At 38.4% G+C, this 20,642-nt stretch overlaps 2 protein-coding genes across 6 annotated transcripts in view; one reads left to right on the top strand and one right to left on the bottom strand.

Moving 5' to 3' along the window:
- LOC113106118 (otogelin-like) overlaps positions 1-7,465 on the top strand; it is a 46,416-nt gene extending 38,951 nt beyond the window's left edge. The window contains exons 45-56 of the mRNA XM_026267721.1: positions 892-996; positions 1,096-1,200; positions 1,464-1,565; positions 1,841-1,939; positions 2,155-2,195; positions 2,315-2,390; positions 2,488-2,666; positions 2,742-2,846; positions 3,226-3,345; positions 3,638-3,683; positions 5,447-5,526; positions 5,611-7,465. Of these exons, the coding sequence (XP_026123506.1) occupies positions 892-996; positions 1,096-1,200; positions 1,464-1,565; positions 1,841-1,939; positions 2,155-2,195; positions 2,315-2,390; positions 2,488-2,666; positions 2,742-2,846; positions 3,226-3,345; positions 3,638-3,683; positions 5,447-5,526; positions 5,611-5,811 (1,259 nt within the window). The 3' untranslated portion in view covers positions 5,812-7,465. The remainder of the gene's footprint in view (positions 1-891; positions 997-1,095; positions 1,201-1,463; positions 1,566-1,840; positions 1,940-2,154; positions 2,196-2,314; positions 2,391-2,487; positions 2,667-2,741; positions 2,847-3,225; positions 3,346-3,637; positions 3,684-5,446; positions 5,527-5,610) is intronic.
- Positions 7,466-7,561: 96 nt separating this feature from the next.
- Positions 7,562-20,118, bottom strand: tnnt3b (troponin T type 3b (skeletal, fast)). 5 transcript variants are annotated; one of them, XM_026267727.1, is made up of 13 exons: positions 19,819-20,118; positions 18,378-18,417; positions 18,280-18,290; positions 17,516-17,530; positions 14,477-14,494; positions 13,546-13,564; positions 13,353-13,398; positions 13,132-13,248; positions 12,164-12,355; positions 11,951-12,063; positions 11,760-11,850; positions 10,337-10,377; positions 7,562-7,902 (listed from the first exon to the last, which is right to left on the bottom strand). In XM_026267727.1, exons 2-13 carry the CDS (start codon positions 18,395-18,397, stop codon positions 7,866-7,868), a joined length of 720 nt encoding a protein of 239 aa, XP_026123512.1. In that variant the 5' UTR covers positions 18,398-18,417; positions 19,819-20,118; the 3' UTR covers positions 7,562-7,865. The 5 variants fall into 5 exon arrangements, with proteins under 5 accessions (XP_026123512.1, XP_026123513.1, XP_026123514.1 ...); XM_026267728.1 differs by lacking the exon at positions 10,337-10,377 and adding an exon at positions 9,789-9,829; XM_026267729.1 differs by lacking the exon at positions 17,516-17,530.
- Between the last annotated feature and the right edge of the window lie 524 nt (positions 20,119-20,642).

Raw genomic sequence — 20,642 nt, 5'->3', positions numbered from 1 at the left:
TTGTGTTTATGTCAGTAGATTTTCTCTGAAAACATTCTGGGGTTGACTACATCTAAAATGAAAATTGTGATACTGCCCAACGCTATTTGACATTGTATTGGCTAATGCATATAACTGTAACTCATATATTAATGTATTAAATGTACTATTTTACCATTACTTAATAATTTTAGATACTTAAAGGGATAGTTCATTAAAAAATGAAAACGTAGTCACCCTTATGTTGTTCCAAACCTGTATAAGTTTCTTTCAACTGTTGAACATAAAAGAAGGAATTTAACAGAATACTGGTAATCAAACGGTTAATGGTCCCGATTGACTTCCATAGTATTTCAGAAGTCTTGGGGAATTCGTGGTCTAATGGTTAGCGATTTGGACTCATAATCCAATGGTTGTAAGTTTGAGTCACAGTCTGGCAGGAATTGTAGGTGGGGGGAGTGAATGTCCAGTGCTCTGTCCACACTCAATACCATGACTTAGGTGCCCTTGAGCAAGGCATCAAACCCCCAACTGCTACCCGGCCCTGCAGCATAAATGATGCCCACTGCTCTGGGTGTGTGTTCACGGTGTGTGTGTGTTCAATGCTGTGTGTGTGCACTTTGGATGGGTTATGCAGAGCACGAATTCTAAGTATGGGTCACCATACATGGCTGAATGTCACTACACTTTCACTTTTCTTTCCCTTCTATGGAAGTCAGTGGGGTCCAACATCTGTTTGGTTCTTCAAAAGTCTTTATTATTAAAAAATTATAATTATTATTATTATAATTATTATATATTTAGTGTTTAACATGAGAAACTTATACAGGTTTGGAATGACATAAGGGTGAGAAAATGATGACAAAATGTTCATTTCTGAAGTGAACTATTCCTTAAATCATTTTGTGACAGTTTGTAACCAGAGCATGTGTAAGGCGGCTCCTATGGATTGTAAATACGGGGAGAAGTTGGTGTCATATCATAGGCAGGACTCCTGCTGCCCAGAATACTTATGTGGTGAGTTTGGACATATTTTGTGTCTAAGCTTGTGTCTGTGAGTTTGTATACTTGTGCATGCATTCAAATTCATTTATGTTTATTGTTTGTTTTTGTTAGAGTGTGATCCTGATCAGTGTGTCTTGGACATTCCTGTGTGTCGTGAGGATCAGACATTGATCGCCACTCGTGCTGAAGGCAGCTGCTGTTTGGCACACATCTGCAGTAAGTCATGACAATTTATGTTAAAATCATGTTGTTCCAATCCCATATGACTGACATTCTTCCATTGAATAAAAAGAGATAAATTGTTAGGACTTTGTACTGTAACACTATATTATACAATATAGTTATTTTGTATATTAAATAGTAAATAGTAAGTTATATTTCGGGTAAATTCTCCCTTGAAAATTAATTTCCACCCTGTCATCATTATTTGATTTCAGCCTACCTAATGATTTTTTTGTGTGTGTTTTTTATTGTGTTAGTGTGTGACAAATGTTCTGAGGCAGCTCCGGTGTGTCAGGATGGAGAACTGTTGATTGTGGACACAAACAGCACAGAGCGCTGCTGTCCAGTTTATCACTGCTGTGAGTACAAACACATGATTAAACAGACCAACATTCACCATTTTCATTCACAGTTGTGAGCTTATGGTAAGCCAGTTACAGTAAAAAAAAAAATATTTTTAACAACAACCATTATCCGCAGAAGAACGAGTAGTCTAAACTTGCATGTATGTAAATGAACAGTCACATAAAAGTTGACAGCCCTCAAGCTCCACAAAAAGAAATACCTTCAAAACACCAACTTAACTGAAACAGTGAACTGTTATTGTAACTGTGTTGTGTGTATATGTATGCAGTGTGTGAGACGTCTCGATGCTTAGACATCACATGTCCCGTTGGCATGGCCGTAATTTCCACAAGGATTCAAGATCAGTGTTGCCCATCACAGACATGTGGTAAGCCCCCAACCTAATGACAATGTGCTCTAAGTCGAAGTACTTACTGTACATTAGATTGTCTTTGTTCATGTGATATCATTGTGAGGGTAAGTCAGTCTGTTTGTGTATTGCTTGTCTATGTTTGTGAGTGTCTGTGAATGTGTGCTAAAGAAACAGAATGTGAATCTGTATTAAATGTTTCTTATAAAGAATAAAGCACCTCTCTCTCTTAGAATGTGCATGTGAGAAAGTCCTTCGGCCTAAATGTGCTCTGGTGAGTCACTATAAACAACCTTGTATTTTTTGCATATATTTATTATTCCATTATCTTTCTTGCTCTTGTATGACTTGTTGGTTCACATCTGATATCAGATGTATTGTATTGTGTTGTAGGGGGAAAGTATGCAGTTAGACAGAGCATTTCTGTCCGATCCTGAAAACCGGTGTGCCTGCAAACGATTCTTTTGTGGTGAGAACAAACACGTCTGTTTGAAATTCTCTGAAGATACATGAGAAAAGGTATGTACTGTATGTGAACATTTCTGTGCGTGTGTGTGTTTTCGTAGTGAGAGAGGCAGTGTGTGTAGATGGTGAACGGGGAGTGATGCGGCCGGGGCAGACACTGGTGGAGCATCGTGATCAGGGTGTGTGTTACACCACACAGTGCACACACACACTGGACTCTGCCACAGGTTTCTATCTCCTCAGAGCCACTGGCACTAACTGCACTGCACGCTGCCAGCCTGTGAGTATTCCAACTGTACAAAACACACACAAGCCAAACACAAGATACCTCCTAATGGTGTTATGTGTTCTCCAGAACCAGATATACATCCCTCCTAAAGACCCCAGCAGCTGCTGTGGAATGTGTAAGAACATTTCTTGCCTGATCCAGAGTGAGAATGGATCTGTAACTATGTACAAGGTGATGGTCTCCTCCACTCAAAACCCTGTACAAAAGTTGCACAGAACTAAATGGCTTTATCACTTATTTAAATTAGTTTTTGCGGAAACTATGATACATTTTTGAAATATTTTTTGGTGAAATTTACTTGAAATAGTTACGTTTGTAATATTACACAGTAAATGTCAATGCTGTCACTTTTGACTAATTTTATGCATCCTTGCAGAATGAGATATTATATACAAACATGTTGTTCTGAAGCCATTATTAAATTAAAAAAATTAATTGAAATATTATTTACCCCATATTTTTCTGACAACTCTCTTGCAGCAATGTGTCCCTATTGAGTTTGTTCTGCTGTGATGTAAATGTAGAGTGTTTTGTGTGTTTCCTTCTCCAGCCAGGACGCAGCTGGGTGTCTGACTGCATGCACTATGACTGTACAGACACTCTGTCAGGACCTGTGCTCGTCTCGCACCCTTACAGCTGTCCGCCCTTCAACGAAACTGAGTGCATGAAGGTAAATTCTGTCTTCTTGATAAACATAAACCTGAATAATACATGAAGGTACAGGTAAGATACACACAAACACATGTACGTGACAGAGTGACGTGACTACACTATAAAAAAAACTAATACATAATGCGTTTATGAAACCTTTCTGGTCTTGATTCAGTGATTAAGCAGTGGTTCCATAATATACTGACAGCTTCCTTCATGACAAATTATATAAAACAATAACTACTGTAATAAACATTTAGCAAAACTGTCTGAACCCTGCTACATTTTTCAAAATGGTCATCTTGTCTTAGATTGGGGGCACCGTTGTGAGCTACATGGATGGGTGCTGCAAGACATGTGAGTACTGAGGATACATTCCGTTGTTTTGCTCTTGTTATTACAAGAAACATACAGGTAACGTTGACATTCAAAAGCTCCATCTGTTTCTTCCACAAGTTTTTGCACTCAATATGTATGAATGAAAGCAACAAACAGGACCTTTGTTCTGTACCATCAAGGTAAAGAGCAAAATTCATAGACCTAAGATAAAAACAATAAATCCTGGGAACAATCGAGAATTGTTTAAAAGCACTGACATGCACACAACAGCAAAAAGTTCATTTCTTGCATCAGGCTGAGTGTAACGTTCTGTAACAATCTCTCCAGGCGCTGCGAGCTCCCTGTTCCCCTTCTCTGTTAGCCCTTTGAAACCCACAGTTAGCACAAACTGTGAACAAGGTACCTGATACTAACATCAGACCTCAAGACCTGCCATCACCATTGTTGATTTCCAACAATGTACTCCCCCTATTCAAACAATACAGGAATCTCAACAGATTTGAAGATAACTGCTCACTGAAGTCATTTATACCTCTAGTCACTTTTCTCCCAGATGTTTCTTGGAAGCAGCTACTGTAAATCTTTCCCCATTTTGCTCTGTTGGGCAGTGCATTGTTGATTGCCAACAATGTACTGTTGGTAGTGGCCAGTTAGAGAGTTTCTGTAGCTCTGCATGATTCAGGGTGCTTAGGCTGTAGCTTCTGATCACATAGTATGTGTAGTTTGTGGTAATGGGGTGTTTGGTAATGTTTTGGGTGATGTGGCAACATTAGCAATACAAAGCGTTTTCCAAATCTGTTGACTCCTTCCAGAGTTGTTGCCTTCTCTGCCACATTACTCAAACCATTACAGCTTCTGCTCACTAATGATCTGTGTATTTTATTGGAAAATCAAGTAATGGGGCTCATCTGGTGGTGGATTGAATGATATTGATCTTGAGTATGAGTGAATTCATATGTATCATTTATTTTCAGTAGATAAGTAGTTTTATAGTGATTACTTTTTTATCAGCTAAGTGGGGAAAGAATTTTATTATTTCAAATCAGTTATTCATTACAAGAATAAGTGATTAAAATCCTGTGAAGTTACAAGTTAACACGTTTAATCTTAGGGGAGGATGAAAAAGGTGAACTGTTTGTTATTATAAAATCTATTTTTTTTAAAAACAGTTCATACTATGGAAAATTCTAAGGTAAGATGTGGTGTTAGACCAGATTAAAATAGCCCATCATTTTAATGCACATAAAGGACATGATAATATTCAGCGTCATGCTTTTCAGACAGATTACGCTTTGTAACAACACTCAAATTAAGATTTATCTTATGCATATTCAAGCATGTGCTGAATCTAAAGATTACTTTATAATCAGAGGCAAAGCCACCCAGTGATGTCACTTAAAGTGGCATCCCAGCATTCTTGAGTTCTTGAGAAGCAGGCGTTGATCTTCTTCTGCAGAGACAGTGTTTATCCACACTGTTACATCAAAGAGTGGCACATTACCGAATCTAACATTTGGGCAGACTGCCTTCAATACGAGATGTTTTTAGATTAACCAGAAACGTCTGAGTTCTGAAACTTACAGGATGTTTTTATGATACTATGACCTCTTATATGTCAAAATATCAAGGGAACTTTGTTTTCTCAGTTCACGACCCCTTTAAATCACAGTCTAAATCAGAAGATACTTAATCCTCATAGTGAGACCAGAAGTTGTTCAATAAATGTATTAGAGTTGTCATACAGGATGAAAAAGATAATCCATTGACTTTCTATGCTGTAGGTAAAGAGGACGGGAAGTCATGTCAGAAAGTGACTGTAAGGATGACAATTAGAAAGAATGACTGCCGTAGTAACAGACCGGTGAGTTCATTTCAGATTATACCCATTATAATCAAGATCTAATTTGGCTGTAAACTGGCTTACAGCTCATGTTCATGTTCACAGGTCAACATAGTGTCATGTGATGGAAAGTGTCCATCTGCAAGTATTTACAACTACAACATCAACACGTATGCACGCTTCTGTAAGTGCTGCAGAGAGATGGGGCTGCAGCGGCGCTCAGTCCAGCTCTACTGCAGTGGAAACTCCACGTGGGTTAGTTACACCATACAGGAGCCTACAGACTGTTCCTGCCAGTGGTCATAAACCTTAAACCATAATAACAGAAAGTGTTACTTATCATTCAACTTGAACGTGAAGGACCATCAAATCTGCATAGTGTTGGAAGTTTTTCTATTTTTCACGGAGCAGAATATACAGTTTGTTCTAAGAAAATTGTTAAATATTTCAGAAAAGGTTCTAAACATGAAGTGCATGCATAAAGGAAGTAATGTGAAAGCTTTTTTGAATCCAACAGCAACAGTAATAATGTAACTAGCTATGTGCTCCCGATCTGTATATAAGGAATTGTACCACAGAACACATTGAAATAAAGATGTACTAATTGTATTTAGATGCTTTTCGACAGGTAGTGTTACTTCTTAATGATCTGAATATTATGTGATTTGATAACATGTTATGAACAATCACGTTTATTGAATAATTGATCTTATGCTGTATTTTGAGCACTTTATTTATTTATTACCATATAAGAACAATGCTTCACTTAAAATACAACATTTTATACACGTACAATACGTATGAATTATGCATAGCTTTTATCGATGAAGCATCTGGTCATTGTTGAAGTTGCTGGAGTTGTTGCAAAGTCAACATAAATTTGCTTTATACAGTAATGCATTTTAAGAACAGCTTTAGCTTTTTTTGTGTGAGATACTAGACGTAAAACTGAGTATGTGAAGTTCCTGTTTTTATATCTGTGTCCACAGTATTGCAATGTTGCATCAATAAAATGCAAATGGATGGTCATAATGAATACCTCTGTATAGATTGAAATATTTTATAATATTTTATAGAATTATATATTTTCTTGTGGAGCCCTCTTTCTTGGTTTTAACATTTTACCCTGCTGAAGAATTGCAAAATACATAATATGCTTAGTTCTAAGTTGTGTACTATACTGTATGTATATTTCCATTTTAAATAAAAAAAAAATCTTTCAAAAAAATGATATTATATATTTTTTGAAGGTGCAGAGTTTGTGTTTGAGTTGTATTTATTTATTTATTTTTCAAAACTCGTTTCAATGGTTTCTGGTTGTCAGCACCTGCTGGTTCACTTTTTAAACTAGTTTTTATTTTATTCAATTTTTTTTTTATTAAGTTTTAAATACTTATTTTCCTGTCTGTTACCTTTCATATGGTTCTATCAGCCCATAACCATTGTCATGAGGTTGTTTTCCCAGCTTCAGGGTATGTATGACTCTTTGGATTTTGGGCGGCAGTGGCTCAGTGGTTCACATAGGTTGTCTACAAACCGGAAGGTTGGTGGTTCAATCCTCGGCTCCACCTGACCAAGTGTCGAGGTGTCCTTGAGCAAGACACCTAACCCCAGCTGCGGTGAGCTGGATTGTGTCTTGAATAGCTGACACTGCAGTCGGTGTATGAATGAATGGGTGAATGTGAGACAACTTGTAAAGCGCTTTGGATGGCCATGTGGTCTGTTGAAAGCGCTATATAAATGCAGTCCATTTACCATAAAAACCTGCCCAGAACTGAGATTTTGAAAGATTTAACTGTACATAAAGACATTTAGATCCATGTCCAGATAAGAAACATCGTTTTTGGAGTGATTGACATATCCACACGTCATTGGCTAATTACCCATCGATATGCAGAAATATGAATACATACATACAGGGCATCCAAAGCATGGAGCCCACTGTGAACACATCAAGTAGAACAGAAGACTTACAAGGTTCATATTCAGTTTGATTCAGTGCTTAAGCATCCAAGTTTCTCGGTATAATTGGGAAACATGCTCAGTTCTAGTTTATCAGTCTTGAAGAATAATTTTATTGAACTGCCAGATGCAACAGATAAAGCTGGTGAGCCAAACATTATTTACAAAAACGGAAGGTGAGAGCCATAAGACAGAGCAAGGGGGGATGTTCCTACTGCAACTACTGCTAAGACAGGACAGTGTTAATGTCATGCAGGGTGTGGAAGATCGCCTTTGATAGCCTCTGGTAAACTGCAAACATTGGTTGGGATCAGAGATGCCTGGTGATTGAAGGCAGAGCCCAGAGACACAGGGAGCAGGCTTGTCTTGACCACGAGTGTAGATTCCTCCATGAAAGCTTACTTTCTGCGGCGAGCAGCAGCGCCCTTCTTGGAGCTGAATAGCAAAGAAAGAGCGAGTTAGTGGTGCTGAGTGTAACAGACATATCAGTAGAAAGACCAAAAAACACCATACAGGACAGGGATCCTTTTTTTTTTTTTTTTTGCAATTTCTCAAATATAAGTATTCAGTAGTTAGCATGTGATTGTGCTATCTTTACACCGTTTTCTCAGTCCAGTCCTGCAGGATGTTCTTCTCACTTACTGTGTTCACACAAAGTCTGTCATGCACGTGAAACTGAAATCGCGGTCACTCCATGCAGGACTTACCGCTCTTTCTCTGAGCTCTGTCAGTTTGTTAAACAGGCCTGTCTTAGTCTTACATCACAGCAGCAGCTGATACACATCACATTTACACCACTCATTACCTTGTGTTTACCAAACACATTCATCTCAGTTCAGATTTGCTGGCACCAATGAAAAATAAGCCAGATCAGGAACAGACAAGAACTTTATTGTGCCACGTAAGCTACACTACGTATTTCACGTTGAGCGATATAAGAGTGAGCTTTAATTTTCATTGTCTGTAAATCGCTTCAGAAATCAAGTTCGTTTACATGCGGGGTTATAATTCAGTTACAGTCTTCATCTCTCTGTCCAAGTGTAAATATGTGACCCTGGATCACAAAAACGGTCTTAAGTCGCTGGGGTATATTTGTAGCAATAGCCAAAATTAAACTGTATTGGTTTAAAATTATTGACTTTTATTTTATGCCAAAGATCAGGCGATTAAGTAAAGATCATGTTCCAAGAAGATATTTTATATATATAGCAAAAACTTACCTTAAAAATATTAACACCTAATTTTTATTAATAATATGTATTGCTAAGAACTTAATTTGGACAGTTTTAAAGTTGATTTTCTCAATATTGTAATTTAAAAAAAAAAAAGAAAATTGCATCCTCAGATTCCTGATTTTCAATTTTACATTTTATTAAACTTTGAGATTATGTATAAATCTAAATTATGTTTTTTTATTTACCCTTATGACTGATTTTGTGGTCCAGGCTCACATATATGACACAATGCATTAGCGAATATTTGCAGTCAATTATGAATTACAAGCACATGAATGACTGGGCAAACTCTTTACAAGAGGGGGAACCCAGAATTTTAGAGGATACACAACACTGACCTATAATATAGATTATATCAAATATACATAATCCATACAGAGAGATCAGTGATTGGAAATCAAGTCTGTAGCAAATGGTTTAAGGTCAATCGCTCAACTTTTCCAGGTTTCTTTATTAACAAAACTATTTAGTTGTCATAAAATGGATAAATAAGTGCTGCACAATAGGCATAAAATTATTTTCTTTTATCTAGACTACTTCTGTGTTAAGTTTCAAACTTGAATAAGGGACATGTCTTAATATGGGCAATTTGAAGGTATGGGTTTGTAGTCGCACTTTGAATGCAGCAAAAAGGCCATAGCAAACTGTAATTCAGTCAGACTAAAGTTGTTACATGCCATTTAAAACAGATGAAGAATTGCTTTAGTCCTACTGAAATCAAACTCTGCATGTAAACGTACTCAGGGAACATGAGGACACTGCAACGAGGGTTCACTGTCTGACTGTGGTGGACAAAACTCTTCCAGCTCTGCAGAAACTTACTCTCAAAGGCTTCACGCTTCAGTAAATCTGTCACAGTGCTACAAAAATGTCCCAGATACTTACCATCTCTACAACAGCCTCAAGACTACAGCCCTATATCAAGTTTTAGGACATGTTTTGTAAACTTGTGCTGCCAATGACAGCTTAATTGTGAGTGACAGTGTCTTTGAGAGTTTTAATGGGGTGTGAAATGATTAGATAATGAAATTAGAGTAAAGTTAGATAGTGATATTACTGTGTGTGTGGTAAGGAGGAGCTACTCACTGCTTCTGCAATTCATCAATGCGGTTTCTGAGAGAGATGACCTGAAAACAACACATGAGCGTTTTTACACCTGCCAGATCATACCTCAACCACAGGATCCTGGATTGGGATAGCTGTCCTCTATCATTGAGTGCTGACACACACACACAAATCATTCTGACTCGATGCTCAGGACGTGCTGACCTCAAGAGCTGGTATGGAGCAGCATTGTGTGGCATAGTGTTTTGTGCTGTTGTATAGGATCCCTCAGCAAGACGGTATTGAGCTTAAATGATCACACACACTTACCTGCAGGAGAAACACCTTGGGATATGAAAGCTCAGATGCTGACTAACTTTAGTTTACCATGATTCACATCTCTACTGCTAAATTGTTGGATCAGTGGTTTCCTTTAGCTGCTGGATTGAAAGAGATCAACACAGTACATATGACCTTTCACCTGTGGTCTGAATCGACCTGTTTCCCAGAGAGTCTCATGCATGCAGACCATGCCGGCATGTCCCTGTTGCTGAACAAAGCCTTAACTTCCTACATTTCCAGTTACTCACTATTTACTGAGCTCCTCCACTCTCTTACGCTGGGTAGTAACCTGCAGAACAGCAGAAAACAGCTGAGACCTGAGCTACCGCACATAAACACACTCTAGATAACCTGCACGACCTGCTCTCACATATTTGACTGATAAGGTCACGTTTTTTTTTTTGTCAAACTCCCATAGCGATTAAATTATGCAAATGAGAGAAATGCACTATTGCTTTTATATAGTTCATTAAATCAATAGTAAATTACATTTTAGATCAAATTTTGCCAGTTACTTAAGAGGCAGTTATAATTAACCTTTCCTTCAAATAGAGTCAACAATAGGACTCCATGAGATCAGGAATTTCACATGAGGGTGAAAGCTGTGTCCCCTCACAGATTTCACAGTGGGTTCAGGTTGGTCGCTCATACACGCTGATCAACAGAAAGCTACTTGGATTAAGAGTCAATTTTGTGGGAGCTTTGATTCGTAGGTCACACTATTGAAATTTTATGTATAAATAATATAGATAATGTTTTTGCCAGCAATGTGACCGCTTCTTTAAACGTATTTTTTTCCAACAGCAAAAACAAGGTGCTTCAAAAGGTTCTTCACAGCGATGCCATAGAAGAACCATTTTTGGTTTCACATAGAGACATTCAGTAAAAAATTATTTAAAGAATAATCTCTTTTTTTATAATCTGAAGAACCTTCTGTTTCCACAAACAACCTTTTGTGAAATAGAAAGGTTCTTCGGATGTTAAAGGTTCTTTATGGAACCGTTTAGACAAAGAGGTTCTTCTATGGCCTCGTGGAGCACCTTTATTTTTAAGAGAGTGTTGTGTCTCCAAGCAACACACACTAGATGTTTAGTTTCTGAATGAATCAATTGAAGAAATGCTTTAATGATTCACAAAGACTTGTCTCCACCAAAAGCCATGTCGATGCAACCTGCAGAAAGAGTCACTGAAAATCCACACCACATCTGAATCAAATTCAAGGGCCATAACTGATAAGACATTGGCTTTAAATTTAAGCAAATTTAAGCTAAAAGCAGCTAGCCGGGCTGATTTTGTAGTTGTACATAAACTGTGCTTATGCTTGTTCACTGAACAGATAGTCAACCCAAAAATGAAAGTCATCATTTCCTCATATTTATGTTATTCCAAACCTGTTTGACTGGCAGTATGTGCATCTCAGACAACACTGAATTATGTACATTTTACAATGAAAATGAATAGTGATTGTCAATGGTGATTGGCATTCTGTCTAACATCTCTTTTTTGTAACAGAGATTTTCACTTTTGGGTCAGCTATCTCTTTAGGCTATAACTTGTCCAGGGTGCAGTTGACAAAGTAGTGCATCTCCCCTAGTAAAACAAATGTAATATAAAGTAAAATCATTTTACAGATGTTGTATTGTGTAAATGGTCATTGGACAGCTCCCTCACCTCATACTTCTGCCTCTTGAGTTTCTCAATGTGCTCAAACTTCTCAGCCTCCAGTTGGTACAACCAGTCCCACAGCTCTTTAGCTTTCTCCCTGTAAACCAACATATGCACCGAAACACATTTAGATTACACACGCAAAGTTTCATCAGAACAAGTTGTCTTTCCCATAGAGGTGTCAGATCTGTGCTGACCTCAGCTTGTCCTCATTCAGATGGTCAATGTTCAGTGGTTTGCGTCTGTCTGCCAGAATCTTCTTCTTCTTCTCTCTTTCAGTTTGCTTCTTACCTCCCCTCTTTGAATCAGCCTGTTTTTAGCAATATGCAAACAAAACACTTTTCACGGTCATATACAGTACTGTATTCAGTGATGATTGACAGAATCAGAGTTGGGGTTGATAGAAAAACCTTCTGCAGGTAGCTGCTGTACTGCGAGCCCATGTTAGACAGGGCAGACTTCTTCTTGGCATCTTCATCTGCTCTCTTCTTAGCATCAGCCTCCTCCTTCCTCAGCCTCTCTTCCTCACGTCTTGCCTGACGTTCCTTGTCCTTCTCAGCGCGGATCCTCTGCTGTTCTGCCCTCTCAGACCTCCTTTTCTCCTGCACATGCACACATTAAATGTGTCCATTTCAATATTCTGAAACACAGTGCTCTGGAATATATGATTCTGATTGGTCAGTAGCATCCTGATATTATATCATCTGTCAGATGTTTCATTTTATTCACCTTCGTTTATTCACTGTATCATTTAGCCCAGGGTTATTTAAGTATTATTTAAGTACTATACGACAATAGTGTTTATTCATATTTAAAGTGATTAATATTCAGTTTTCGTTTTTAATTTTGGTAATTTGGTGCCTTTGTCATTTTTAAATATATCTATTGAGCTTTGTTTTATTTTTCATTTCACTTTTGATTTATTACATGAAAATAGAAGTTTTTCAAGAATTGTTCAACTTTATTGGAGACAATTATCTATCTTAAGCTTTATTTCAAATAACAAAAACATTTTATAGCGATATATTTTATTCCATACCTTGACTGATCCAGGAAAATGAAACTGGCGTGAGAAACTTGAATCTCTCGCATCAGATTGAAAAAATCACTCTCAAGTTTCCTACAAACAACATCTTATGTCTCAGTTATTGGTTAGTGAAAATGGGCTCTTATGAGTATTAATATTACTGTAATATTGTTGCAGTGATCGTCTTGTTTACAGTCTAATTGTTTTCTTGTTTTTCTTAGAGGAAGCTTCAAGATAAAATACAGGTAGATCATTTCAACTTCAATATTTAATCTCCACATACTGTATTTATTTATTTGTTGAGAATCCACCTATTTAGTGGGATAATTTGAGGAGATGGCTGATACTCACGATTCTGTCTTTCAGAGCAATAAGCTCTTCCTCTTCCTTCTGCCTGTGCTCAAAGTGGGCATCAATCAGGGCCTGCAGCTCAACCAGGTCTTTGTTTTGACGCTTCTTCTGGATGTCCTGTTTGCATACACAAAATTATGACCTGAAACTTGTATTCTTACAAAGTTGAATACATAGCATTATCATTATAATATAATGTATTCAATTAAGTGCTTGCTTACATCAAAGTCCACCTTTTCCCCATCAGGGATCTTTGGTGCACTTGGTCTGAAGGGAATGAAAGCAAAATGTGTTTTAGTGGGATTCTGGGTATCTTGCAGCTCCTCAGTAACACTCTGAGGATGCTGTATTGCATCGCAGCATTGGAATTGGCTGCTCGGCTATAGAAAATGCTTAGTGGACAATTCTACTTACTTGAACTTGGGCTTCTCCTCTGTTATGAAAAAAATAAAAAAAGGGAGAGGGACATGTAACATGGTTAGAGAGTTTAAAACAAGCTCAGTCAACAATCACTGGGAATTCTGTTAGCCATATCCATGAATATGGAGTTACTCTTAGTAACAACTCAGTGCTGGTTTATATTACCTGAGATTTAAGAATTATGTGTGTAACTTCTGAATGCATGTTTACAAAGTAAATAATATATGAATTTCAATCGTTTCAGTAATGATAATAAACTGAGTCGTTGTGAAACAAATATAGTATGTGATCAAAAGAAATATAGAAAAATCATTGCATAAGAATTCAGATCGTGAGGTGCTTATAAGTACATGAGTAGAAACAGACACAGAACTCCTGGCAAGTGGACCACTCTCACTCTTTCAAGAATAAACATAACAACAAAGCCTCGTGGAAATCTTTTTATCCTTCATTCATTTTCCCATCTCTTTTGAATAACAGCATCTAAACTGGAGTTTGTTATATAGCTGACTAGACTCTGCAGGTGACCTAGATGAGGTGTTTGAGCCATTGCAATGTTTCGTAACTATTTGGCTTGACCTTCACACCAAAAACACAAGCAAAAAGCCACATCCAGACCAGATATTTTCCAGAAGGAAATAAAAACTACCATCTTGTCCCCCTTCTTCCACTGGTGTGGCACATTCATGCAAAAAGAAGCAAAGCACAGAGCAATGTCAGCATTTCATATTCGTTCACCCTCGTTCTTGACTTAAGGTAAGTTTCAATTGACACTTCAGGCCAGTTTACTGTGTCTCCCCATTCAGGCAATCTTAAGTTGTAAGGTTTCGGATCTGATTTCACCGTGTTACTTTCAGGCATTGACCCCTCCCCCACGCCTTCTTTCTAATCAGAAGTAACAAATACAAGAAAATGGCAAACATACCTTCCTCTTCATAGGCCTCTGCATGCATGAAGCGTTGAAAGCAAGAGTAAAATAGAGAACATTAATGTTGCTTTGTGTGCAGAGTTCAGCTGAGCGGACACTCAAATTGAGGTGCCAAATTATATCAGGATACATTGACAGAAATCGATTACATTCAGAGAGAAACAATCAGATGAATGAATTAATCACTTTCAATGGGACACCTCAATATGAGCAAGCAATTAAAAGAACATAAACTAAATAACAACATATTGATGACCAGCCTCTATTAGCATACATATGATCGTAAAACATTGACTGGTATTTCAAAATGGACAAAAGCGCCTTAATAATGGATGGCATCTTGTTTGACACTTTCAGCATTTTGCTTTTAAAAGCTATATTTAAATTGAATATGTGGCGAGTGGGGCGGGGCCGAGAGGCGTGGGAACGAGGAGTGAGGCCAGGTGTAGTGATTGGAGATGAGCTACACCTGCGCCCCACCACCGGTCTTGAGTCCCACGTAGGAGATGGAAGGATATAAAACTGGAGTGACGACCGTGAAGGACGAGAGAGGACCAGGCCTGGGACATTATTTTATGTTTTGGCTTTTATTTGTGCGCACCAGTCGTCCGTGAGGGGCTGGTGCGCCGTTTTGTATTTATTTTGGATATTAAAATGATTTTGATTGTGCGCCGGTTCCCGCCTCCTTCTTCCCGATGAATATGGAGATTTGTAAATCGTTACAGTGGTGCCGAAGCCCGGGAGAAGGAGGGACGCGCTGCTGAAGATCCCTCGCCGCTGTGGTGAATCCGCGGTGCCCTCGAGCTGGCGAGGTATGTGCCGCCAGGGACGCTCGAGGCGGTGGACTGGAGCGAGTTGCCGGGGACGGGCGAGCTCGCTGCTGGCCGCCCACGATATGGAGGGGCGGCTGCCGTCCGTGAGGGAGCGGCAGGAGTCCCCCGTTCCCTGCCCCTCCGGATTCCTTCGCGGAGGCGGCAGGCTCCGGCCCCCTGTCGAACGGCGCCGACTCCACTCCAGTTTTATATCCTTCCATCTCCTACGTGGGACTCAAGACCGGCGGTGGGGCGCAGGTGTAGCTCATCTCCAATCACTACACCTGGCCTCACTCCTCGTTCCCACGCCTCTCAGCCCCGCCCCACTCGCCACAGAATATTTAATGTATAATTTAATATATAAGTATAATATATTTAATGTAATGTCAGTATAGCTCAGTGTACCAAAGAGAGCCTTTCCAGTGTTAAGCCAGTGAAAACAGAATGAATAAGTTATTATAGCCCATTTTGTCCCTTTGACAATTATTTTGGATATACTGACCAATTAATAGTCATTCCATGAGTATTATGAAACAGCTGCATTTGTTGCAGCTGAATTATTATAATGCATGCAATAGAACAGGATCTATTTCAAGATGCATCCTAGAGTAGCCTTCAGAAACAGTTCTCAATGTAGAGTTTTCAGTGATCTGATCAGCGTCATTGCTGCTAGAGCAGGAGTTGCAGTGGGATTTATTATCAGCTCGGGCCTCTAGTGTTGGGGAAGCTACTCCTGCTATAAAATAGTTCATCTACAGTCATGCTACTTTAATCTATGATGATTAGTATCATCTACAAAATGCTTAGTCCAAATCTTAATTCACAAGAACAGTGTGACTTTTCAGAACATCCACCCTAAAGGTAAGCTGCATTTTAGGTGTGATAAAGCACTGCGTCAGAGTTTGATCGTTCCAGCTCACTCCCCGTTGGTCTGCAAGAGAATTCGAATTGGAAAATACTCCTTGTTCATAAAGGGTGGAAATTGTCCAATTCTGAAACATAATTCAAATGCACTACAAGGGACTGAAATGGCATGGATCTAAGCTCTGTCACCATTTGGTAGTCTCATGGTGGGCCTGAAACGAAGAGGAGGTACCACCAGTAGTGGTTAAAGTTTTGTTGGGTTTGGGGGGAAGGGGACTACTGGGGAACTACATTAACGTGGCTGATTTTTAAATAGCAGATGAGGTGCGCTGCCGGTTTTTAGTTGTCTTGGGGAAATGGGAAGGATGAATGAATATTCATGCAACATACCTTCCTCATGCATCTGTGGCTCTGGCTCTGGCTCTGGCTCTGGCTCTGGCTCTGGCTCTGGCTCTGGCTCAGGCTCAGGCTCAGGAGCTGCCTCTACCTCTACTACCTCTTCAGCTAATAATACATGCAGCAAGCAACCAGGGGATGGAAGGTTATCAACAGTTAATGCGTTGCAGAGGAAGGAGCATTCAGAAATGGGAGATTATGTATTGGTTTAAGTGAGAAAGAGAGAGAAAGCCATGTGTGAAATGTATAGTTGGCCGACAGGATGCACATAATGGGTGAACCTGTTATGAAATGATGACACCTTGAGACACCAGGATTCCACATGCCATACATAATACCCACAAGAAATGACTTTGTTTTTCCCTGCTTGCCAATCCCATTGATCCTAATAATCCAAAACCATCTATTCTGTGTTTGATAGGAAAATAAACTAAAATAAATTTCACACCTTATGCTCAGATATAATCCACATACTAACATCTGAAAAACATAGACAAGGCATCAAAACAACGGTTTATTTTAATGACCTTTTCAGCAGCCACACAATTTAGAACTTCAGGCCGCCAGATACTGGAATATTCCAATCTGCTTTATGAATTCTGCTTAAAAGGTCATCAAAGGTCATGGCACTCTTCAAGCTGTAGGGGGCAGCACATGTTGGTTAGCTCTGGTTAGATTTCCTACCATAAATATGATTAATATGCTTATGGTTTTAGTTTATGTTATGATGAAAGTTGACATTTGAAAGGTTCTTGAATTAGATAAAGATTAGTTCAGCAAATGATTTTCTAGTTTCGGTTAATTATTTTATTTGATTTAGTTACAACTTACTTCGGACATTTTTTAATGAATAAGGAAACATTGTGATGAATTAGTACATTTAAAGACTAGTTAATGGTCAAATCCTCTTGGTTGGTTTGGTTGTAGTAGTGTTGATTAATTATTTGTTTGTTTATTATTTTACCTCCTTCTTCGTACTCTTCATATACCAGAAAAGAAAGCAGTAAAGGAATACAAAAATTATTATTATTATTTTTTTAACACTATTAGAATTTGAATTACATCATACATTAAATGCATGCCGAGCCTTTTTTTTTGTTTGGTGTTCTGTGGAGTCAGTGCTCTGATCAGTTCAGTACAGAATCTGGCTACTGTATATGGCTCCGGTCTTTGTAGCCTCACATGAGCATTCACGTCAGAGAACACCAGTAACATGAGCATTGTTAATACTGCCCCCAGCCACTGCATGCATTTGACATGTTAGCCTCCAGAGATGTTCTTAAAAAGCTCTCTGTGACAGTGGCAGAAGGCAGTATGCTGGCATGAGATTGATGAAAAAACCGCCAAACAGCAGGTGGCACAATATCAGTCACTACAAGCAAATTCAAGACACTCTTGCATTGGATATACTGTAGATTTGAAATATGTGCTTTTGTAATGAATCAATTTATAATGCTAAATAAAGCTAGGCCAAGCCTGCAAAATTATCACCAAGGCTTTGACTGTTTCTAAATATAATTAAAATAGCTGCAGACATACCAAGAAAACACTGATGCTGACTGAAAAAATACATATACATAATATTTAAAATAAAATGCAAATAGATATTGAGTGGACATGTTTACACATGACAGACTTGAAAATCCTGGCTAAGGCATATGTTTTTCTACAAATTAACAGCAATAATGATAATAATAATATGAATAAGAATTCAAATTCAGTACTTACCATCGACCCCACTTATTGAAGAGAAGGAAAGATTTATCATTAGTCCTGACCAAGAGTATGAATATACATTTTATTACATCAAATGTCAGAATACTTACACGTCCTCCGTGTCGGACATGATGAGAGGGAGCTTTAGACCTATATGAAGCAGACGGAGAGAGTGTTTGCGATTGTTCTTTAGACTTCGTTTTGTACCACTGTGTGACAGAGTCAATCACTGACGGGACAGGTGTGAAAGGCACCTCAACATGCTAAATATTTTAGGTAACTCGTAACATTTTTATGACATCTTTTTTATCCAGTTAACTTGAAAACAGCTGTGTGTCTGAATATGCTGAACATTTACTTTCTGATAAATGATCAAAGCAGAGCTAAATTAATTTGACAGAGTTAGAACTTAGAGCAGATCTTCAACAGAATGAAGCTCTGAACAAAAGAGAGAAAAAACTAAATTATGCCTTCATTCTAAAATGTGATTCAATTTAGAGGTAATGTAAAAAAAAAAAAATCTGAAAAAAAACAACAAATGTTAAGCAAATTGTCATGGATAAATGTGAAATGATTTCCTCTCAAATAAAACAAGAACATAAATTATGTGCTGTAAGCTTTTGGGTATGATAAAAGAAATATCATGATCTTAGTATAAAAACTATTCCATACCAGATGCACTCACTAATATAACTTCAGAAATATGTGTGTGTATGTGTGTGTGTGTGTGTGCTGTGACTCATATCTCCAGCACAGCTGCAGAATGCTTTGGAGATTAACACATGATCAGATTTCCCAGCATAAGCTCTCTCTCTTTCTCTCTCTCTCTCTCTCTCTCTCACTCTTTTGACAGTGAGGCTCTGGTTCTGTCAGCCCTTCCTTATGTGGGCATGACTGTCTGGTTACAGTATTATGAGCCATTAAAGGAAGGAATGCCAGATTATTCATGTGTTTCTTTTCTGACATGAATCAAAAAGTGAATGCAACATCAAAAAAGAACCAAGATAATGTGCAATTACGATATCCATTGTATTAGTGTCAAAATGACAACAATCTAGTCCGTGTTTGAGAAATCATTGGAGCATTGTTCTAAGTCTACCACCCTGTTTGTGCTACTGTTGTCACCTGTTCTTTGTTAAGCCTCTATTGTCATTGCTATCATTAGTAGTGATTTACAGGATAGGACAAAGAGGAAGCTAACAATGTGTAAATCCTAAATTGCATTGTGTTGGCCCTAGTTTGTTATCTACAAAGTTCCTTACTGAGACAGAACCATTTACAGAGGAGTCCACACCCACCCTCAAATGATCAAGGCTGTCAGCTGAGGTGAAATCTATTAGCATATTCCATTCACATTTGTCAAGTTCATCTTTTACCAAAATAATTTACAACATAACACTGGGAAATAACACCATATAGCAAAAAATGACTTGAATCCTTCCTTAAGGTTTAAAAGAATAAAGCACCGTCATCAGTGAGCAAAGGGTTAAAGAAATGTCCGCTCAGCCTTGTATTGACTCTTTTGAAGATATCAAACCTTTAAACTCTTACCTCAGAAAAGATGAAGGAAGAGAGTGTCTTGATGGCGAAGACGGGCTGCAAGATTCTGCGAACCTTGAAACTTCTTAAGTCCTTGACTTATAGTGATACTTGATCTTCTGAGGAATCTCATTGGCTGAAGAGTGAATGTGGGGGGATGGGGGAATCTGGACCATATGGAGACCTACAGTATGTACTGGATGAAAGGATGATCAGATTTGGAAAGCTGAGGCACCCAATCGCTATGTCTGTCATAGCACAAGGCAAGCCAAAATAAGCCCAAGTTATGAGGGAGCGCATGCTGAGGGTCTGAGGATCTGTTGTAAACAGAGGGACACAAAATGTCTTTGTGGATGCTGTTGGGAGGAGGACACAGGGTAGACGTCACAGCCCTTTTGGACCGATGATCCAATACATGTACAAAGCTAAATTAGTTGAGCTCTTTCTCTGTGTTAAGTTGGATGATTATTTGTACATGTCTTTGTTGTTGTCCACAATAGTGATTCTGTGTGGAGCAAGTTTGACCACAAAAAAAAAAAATCAATAATAAAAGTGTACACCAATCAGTAAAATGAAAACTATCTGTGTAAGTGTATGTTTGGGTTTAATGTTTTGCATGATGCGGCATCACACAAAAATGTAAGTTCCAGTCTAGAAATGGGCTATTAACTGTCAGACACAATTCATTTATTCCACAAGGGATAGGGCCCAATTTCAGCAGAGACTGAAATAAAGCCAGGACTATTTGGCTAGTCGTATGATCTCAACATGTCTGCCCCCAGGTGGCGACCGGCTCCATGTCAAATAAAACAGCTCATATTTGGCTATTGACTAAT

This window comes from Carassius auratus, chromosome 7, assembly GCF_003368295.1.
Source record: "Carassius auratus strain Wakin chromosome 7, ASM336829v1, whole genome shotgun sequence".
NCBI lineage: Eukaryota > Metazoa > Chordata > Actinopteri > Cypriniformes > Cyprinidae > Carassius > Carassius auratus.
The sequence above is the reverse complement of the archived record's forward strand: the minus strand, read 5'-3'. Positions and strand labels throughout refer to the sequence as shown.

What these genes read in the sequence shown, in the direction of transcription:
- tnnt3b (XM_026267727.1), bottom strand. Translation starts at nt 18,397, where the DNA reads ATGTCCGACACGGAGGACGT. An exon ending in GGGAAAAGGTGGACTTTGAT is followed by an intron (nt 13,249 to 13,352) that starts GTAAGCAAGCAC and finishes GTATGCAAACAG; the next exon opens with GACATCCAGAAGAAGCGTCA. An exon ending in CTGAATGAGGACAAGCTGAG is followed by an intron (nt 11,851 to 11,950) that starts GTCAGCACAGAT and finishes GTTGGTTTACAG; the next exon opens with GGAGAAAGCTAAAGAGCTGT.